This window comes from Antechinus flavipes, chromosome 3 (genome assembly GCF_016432865.1).
Source record: "Antechinus flavipes isolate AdamAnt ecotype Samford, QLD, Australia chromosome 3, AdamAnt_v2, whole genome shotgun sequence".
In the NCBI taxonomy this organism is placed as follows: domain Eukaryota; kingdom Metazoa; phylum Chordata; class Mammalia; order Dasyuromorphia; family Dasyuridae; genus Antechinus; species Antechinus flavipes.
This window is the reverse complement of record NC_067400.1, coordinates 152,135,112-152,142,121: the sequence shown is the minus strand read 5'-3', so window position 1 is coordinate 152,142,121 and position 7,010 is coordinate 152,135,112. Positions and strand designations below refer to the sequence as shown.

At 38.8% G+C, this 7,010-nt stretch overlaps 1 protein-coding gene across 1 annotated transcript in view; it reads left to right on the top strand.

The window, feature by feature from the left end:
* Positions 1–1,632: 1,632 nt before the first annotated feature.
* The window catches only part of SLC15A1 (solute carrier family 15 member 1), a 47,714-nt gene continuing 42,336 nt past the window's right edge, over positions 1,633–7,010 (top strand). Inside the window, exon 1 of the mRNA XM_051984045.1 lies at positions 1,633–1,806. Within this exon, the coding sequence (XP_051840005.1) occupies positions 1,803–1,806 (4 nt within the window). The 5' untranslated portion in view covers positions 1,633–1,802. The remainder of the gene's footprint in view (positions 1,807–7,010) is intronic.

Genomic DNA, 7,010 nt, shown 5'->3' with positions numbered 1-7,010 from the left:
TAGATGAGACTATTTCAAGGGCAACAATATAGACCAAAAAAAATGTCATTCAATTCTGCTGAAAAGTCTGATTTTTGTCTGAATCTGATGAAAACTCCATTTCTTGTGAAAGCAACAAAGCAGAATTTCTAAATATGTGGAGGTCAAAGGTGCATGACAATGGCAAAAAGAGAAATTACAAATAGAGAAAACATTGATGAAGATAAAAATATCACAAACTTGCTCTTTCTTCTACTTCTGACTTTTGCTTAAATTTAAAGTAATAATAATGAAATGTTCTTTTTCCTTTCCAAAAGTTAATTCTGTAGACCCCATACTTTACTTATGTTCAAGCGCTCATTCCCTTGCCTAACTTGAGCAGCTGCCATTTAAGAAGAATGTATACCATAATCTCACATGATCACCACACCCCTGAAGAAGAGAAAAGGAGGAGACAGGAGGACCTTCTGTCCCAGATTCACATTGCCTAATCAGGGCTGGGAATCTTGGTAGCCTGTCAGCCCTTCAGAACCTGTAAGAAGTTTCTGGTGTAGGCGAGAGAGGCATCTAAAGTGGAGGTGCAGGAAGTGCAGAAAACAAGATTCATCAACGTGACACATCTCCATTCTCCTTGCCACCTGTGTTAAGGATAGCTCACTTATGGTCAGACAAGAGAAAACTAGCTCTGTCTCCCAACCTGTCCTTTCCCATGTTTTTATTCATTCTCCACTTGGCTTGAGGCAAAACTACCAAGGCTATGCCACAGGTTTCTTAATATCCCTCTTTGCTTTAAATTTCACATAAACTATGCCCAAAAAGCTATCAAACTGTGCACATCTTTTGATTCAGCAGTGTCTCTACTGGGTCTATATCCCAAACAAATCATAAAAAAGAGAAAAGGACCTATATGTGCAAAAATGTTTATAGCAGTCCTTTTTTAGAGTGGCAAAGAACTGGAAACTGAGTGGATGCTCATCAGTTGGATATGTTTTGGTATATGAATGTTATGGAATATTATTGTTCTATAAGAAACGACCCACAGGATGATTTCAGAACGACCTGGAGAGACTTACATGAACTGATGATAAGTATAGTGAGTAGAACCAAGAGAATATTGTACAGAGCAACAAGATTATGTGATGATCAACTATGATGAATTTTGTTTATTGAGGTGATTCAGGCCAATTCCAATAGGAGCCATGTGCATCCAGAAAGAAGACCATGGGGACTGAATGAAAATCCCAACATAGTATTTTCACTTTTTTTGTTGTTGTTTGCTTTTTTTCTTTCTCATTTTCCCCTTTTTTTATCTTATTTTTCCTTGTGCAGCATGATAAATGTGGAAATATGTTTAGAAGAGTTTAACCTATATTAGATTACTGGCTGTCTAGGGGAGGGGAGAGGAAGAAGGGAGGAAAATTTGGAATAAAAGATTTTGCAAGGTGAATGTTGAAAACTATCTTTGCATGTATTTTGAAAATAAAAAGGTATTATTATTTTAAAAAAATAAAATAAAGCATCATAGATGTTGTAGCTGTTTTCTTCACACCTGTTATTAGGAAATCTGGGCTCTCTAGGGAAACACCTAGGGCTTACTCCAGTCTTCATTGAATGTCAAATTTTACTGCTTCCCTCCCCTTCCCCCAGCTGGAAGAGGGTGGAGCCCTGGCCCGTCTCAACCTCCTACAATTCCAGCTGGCCAGGTAGATGGGTTGGGCTTGGTGCAACACCTTTATTGGAGGAAGAAAAAAACCCCAGCAGACAAAAGGTCTTCGCGATTCCTCTGTCTTGGCAATCCCGTGGAGGCACTCCAACCTATCACCATGGGTAAGTGAAAGGGGACAGAAACTTGGTGGGTCAGAATCAAAAGTTTTGACAAACTTGAACTTTTCTCTAGCTCTCTAAAGACCTCAGGACCTAGCGGGTGAGCAAAGGAAGACGTGCTCAAAAACCTAGAGCTCTTAGAGTTTCAGAGGTTGAAGAGCTCGGGGTAGTAGGACGTTGGGTGGAGGCGGATCCCAGAGTAGCAGCAAGTTCACCCTCCTACCAGAAGCAGCAAGCCTGGCACCACCTGCTCTGCCAAAGCGAGCCCTCCCAATGCCCAGTAGCGCCGAGTCTTCCACTCTACACCTCACGGTCCGGAACTGAACTTCTATTCGAATAAGCAGCAAATCTTCTCCGAATAGTGTGGAGCTTCCCTCCACGTCTCCTAGCACTGAGATTCCTCCTAAGTGGCACGGGACTCCCTTTGAGTAGCAGCGATCTCCTCCCCCCACTCACAACACCAAATTTCCCCCTGAATAGTCGGGAACAGAGTAGGAGTAAGCCCACCACAGTAATAATGAGCCCTCTCGGAATAGCACGGAGCGAAATATACTCCTCCTTCCAGCACCAGGTGCAGCAAGCCCACTACTTCGAGCACACTCCGAGTAGCAAGGACCTTCCTCTGTCCCCCTCCCTCTCAGTAACAGGGAATCCCCTCGTTTGAATGAAGCTGAAATGGAGGATCAGCTGAAGGCCAAGTCCGAGCTGAATCCGGATTTGGGGGCACATTCTCTACCAGACGCTGCATCCCCAGGCGTTCTCACAGCCCCACATCCGGAGGGAGGTTGGGGGTGAGTATGGAAAAAACACGTGCTAGAGCACTCTGAATGGGAGATAACGAGAAAAGTGAGTCCCAAAAGGTCACTGGGATTTAGGCTGTCTTAATTCCCTTCCCTTAAATGCTGAAACATCAGAAGACTACATTGCGGGGTAGGCGCCTCGTGGGCGGCCACAAATGGGTCTGCATCCTTGGAAGACTCGGCATCACCTCCCTGGTGTCATGGTTATTTTTGAGGACGAAACAAACGATAATCATCCTCGAATTTTTGGCCACTTCTAGGGAATCTCCGCCTTTAGAAGAGAAAACTGGATGCAGCCTTTTCCTGGCTATTTTTTTTTTGCAGAAGAGAGGCTTCCGGACTCCTTTTGTGATTAGAGGTGGGAGGGTGGGAAGAAAAGAAAGGAGAGAGGAAAAGAGCTCAGATTAGTAGTAATAATAGGTTGTGTGTGTGTATCTGAAGGAGGGAGAAACTAAACTTAACATCCCTTCTTTGCCCCCAAGGATTCCTATTACGAGTCCTTTCCCTAACTGGGCATCCTTTCCACATCTTAGAAGCCAATTATACAACTTTGCTGTCTGAACAGATACAAAACTAGGCGATGCTCACTATCTTGGGATGCACTCCACTCTCTAGATAGCCAGCTCTCTGAAAAAAAAAAATGTTTTCCTTTATCAAATCGAATAACAATTAAACAGCAACAATTGAAGTATCCAACTAACAACATCAGTTGGTCCCAGTCCTGACTCCTTCTTGAAGATCAGGAGACTTGTGAAACTTTGGAGACAGTTGTGCACTTCCCCCTTTCTCCTCGAGATTCCTAGTTCACAATTTTTTTGGGTAACGTTGCATGTTTTTGTCACTAGCTGGTACCTTGCAGAATTCTGGATAGGTTCCAATTTGCCAGCATTTTTCTTAAAATTTGGAATCCAGACTTGTTGTTCTTGCCCTTTTCTCCCTCCCCCTTCCCTTTTCCCCTTTCCCTCCCCCGAAATTTGTGTAACTTGATAAAAGAATTTTTCGTTTTGGTTTTGGAGGTAATGGAAAGGAAGATAACTTTGTCTTGCCTAGACAATAGGAAGAGAGGAAAAGGGGTGGGAATGGGCAGAAAAATGAAACTCCCATTTCTAAGTATAGGTCTTAGAAATGGTTTAATCTGTCACCTGGGAATGAATGAATACTGTCAAATTGTAGGCTTGTTTGGCAGGAGTTTAAAGGAGTGGAGATCTCATGCAGTTAGGTTGTGTTTGTATTATCTTTCCTCTTTATGGTTCTTGTGAAATAGACCCTTGATAGCAACTATTTGGCGTCTTTTGGGGGGTCATAGTTTAGTGTTCTGAGCTAATTCACGTGCTTTTAAAGCTAAAGTTTACAGCTTGAATAATTCTGTACTTAACAAAATATAAGTGGCTGGGGCTTAAGCCACCTTTGGAGTATTGTATTCAGTTTATGGAGAGCAGCAAATCAACCAATTGGATCGAAACTTGGAATGGGAATGGGAACAATTCAAAATATATCTGGAAAAATAGGTTGGAGTCAGATTTTGAATTTTGAAGGCCAAACCGAGAAATATATTTTTTCTTAGAGACAATGGAAAACCACTGAAATTTCTTGAATAGGCAATCAGTGTAGCCCAAACTATGCTCCAGGAATATCAGTTGGGTAGCTGTGTGAAGAAGGGATTGGAGAAGAAAAAGACTAGAATCACAGACCAATTAGGAAGGAAATAAGCATTTATTAAGCACCTACTGTGTACCCAACGCTATGATAAAACTTTTGCTAATGTCTCATTTGATCCTCACAATAATCTTGGGAAGAAGGTGTTGTTATTATCCTTATTTTGTAGTTGAGAAAACTGAGGCAAACATATTAATCCATTTGTCCAGGATCTCATGGCTGATGAGTCTGAGAGCATATTTGAACTCTGGTCATTCTGATTCTAGACCCACTGAGGTAGCAGGAGGCTATTGCGGTATTCTGGTGAGAAATGATGGACTAAAAGAAAATGATGGTGATTTTGAACAAAGAGAAAAATGATAGTTATTAGCTATTGTGGAGGTAAGGTAAAGAAGTCTTGGCAACTCATTGGACATAATGGATTAGGAAGGCTGAACTAAGGTTTTTGAACCTGGGGGGCGCCTAAAAAGAGGCAAATACCTTCAACAGAAATAAGTGAAGGGAGCTGGAGAGCAAATTTAGGAGAAGAGATGAGTTTTGTTTGGAGATATGATAATTTTGAGGAAGTATGACACATCCAGATGGAAATGTCCAGTAGGCAGAACAGAAACTCAGATATGAGGATTGGATGTATAGGAGTCACCTACATAGAAATAATCAATGTGATTACTGACAATATGTGATAAAGAGAAGTGAGCCAAGAAGAGAACTTTGGGAGATAGGAGGAAGGACATGGATGATCTCAAGTAGTTTTGGACAGCTAGGTTCCCCAGAATAGTGGTGTCAAACTCAAAAGGAAATCTGAGTTTGAGAAATTTGAGATTAGTAGGAACTACTAATCCATATGCGAGGATGATTTGGGGCTACATATTGATTTAGTTTTAAAATGTAATGTTATCTGTGTTTTATCTTATTTTCACTTATTTTGTTTAATTTTTCCCAGTTATGTTTTTATATGGTTCTAGCTTCACTAAGGAGTTATGTGTCCCAGGACTTTGTGCATTAACTTTCTTCTCTAAGTTAAGTATGGTCTAAGATGTATTCTTTAGCTATCTACAAGAAATGTTATTGAAATCATGACTAAATCCTCGGCTAGCATTATTCAAGTTATATGGCAGAAGACTATGTAATCTTAGACCTTAAACCTATAATGAATATCTCAATTGAACAGTTGAAACTGGGATTTTTCTAGTGGAAAATTTGTTCCCCATATGATAAGTAAATATATTTAGAGGGCTGCCATTTGAAGTGTTTCAAAGGCAGTGTTATATTAGGAAATAATGACTTTTAGACAAATTAACAGTTTTACAGTTACACTGAATCATCTCTGAGATCTCTTCCAATGTATCTGTGTTCCTATAATTCTTTAAGCTGAGAAGGGGACAAGATGATAAAGCATTGGAAAAGAATTTTAAGACTCATCTTGACAAACTCTGCATTATAGATGGTTACACCTTTTATGTACAAATCACTGCTCTACTAATACATAGACTTGCTCATTTATTTGGTGTCAAGTTCAAAATATAAAAAAAGGAAAAAAGATAGCTCTAGTGCTATTTTCTCTAAAGATGCCTTCCTTGATCTTCCCCTCCCCCCCCCCCCCCAGCTATTGATTCAGCTGTGTTACGAATGGGCTTATATCCCAAAGAGATTTTAAAGAAGGGAAAGGGACCTGTATGTGTAAGAATGTTTGTGGCAGCCCTCTTTGTAGTAGCCAGAAACTGGAAACTGAGTAGATGCCCATCAATTGGAGAATGGTTGAATAAATTGTGATATATGAATATTATGGAATATTATTGTTCGGTAAGAAATGACCAACAGGGTATGCACAGTTTGATAACTTTTTGAGCATTGTTGATTATAGCTCTTATGTTTTCAGTAGGGTTTAAATCAGGCAAGTTCCCAGATCATTAAAGCATGTTTATCTCCATCTCTTTGACAAATTTCATAATCTTTTGTGACATGTAACTGACCTGTTTTTGTAGGAGTTTCTAATAATTGAGAATTCCTTATATCTATGAAATCACAGGTTGAATCCCTGTTCCTCACTAGCAGTAGAGGGGGGAACAGTTGAAGGGGGGAACAATAGGTACTTTTCAATATCTATGATTTGGTTAAGATTAAACTTCTGATAATCAGAAGATACAATTATCCAAAAAACCCTAGTTCTGGACTATTGCTAAGTGCTTTTTTCTGTAACTTAGAAAGTGTCCTTGAGAGAAATTTTTCTTTTGATAGCCAGTTATTCTGAATTATCTACTTTGGGCATTATACATGCCTTTTCTTATTGCTGACATTCATTTCACTGTTAATAATTGGTTTTTTTTAATTTTTAAAAAAGTAGTCAAGCTAATTATATAAATATGTATGCACATATTGGATTTAATATATATTTTTGCTATGTTTAACATATATTGGATTACTTGTATCTAGTGGAGAGGGTTGGGAGAAAAATTGGAATGCAAGTTTTGCAAGGGTTAATATTGACAAATTATCTGTGCATATATTTTGAAAATAAAAAAGCTTTAATATATTCAAAGATAAAATGAAGTAAAAAAATAGAAAAATAAAAAAGTAGTCAAGGAAAAGAAAAATTATGCTTCAAAACTAGCTGTTTATGACTTATTAACACTATTGATGTTTTTTTCTTGGTGAGAATTATATTTACAAGTATTTTTCTTAATTACATGTAAACAAAAATGTTAATATTAATTTTTAAAAATTTTGAGTTCTAAATTCTCTTTTTTCCTT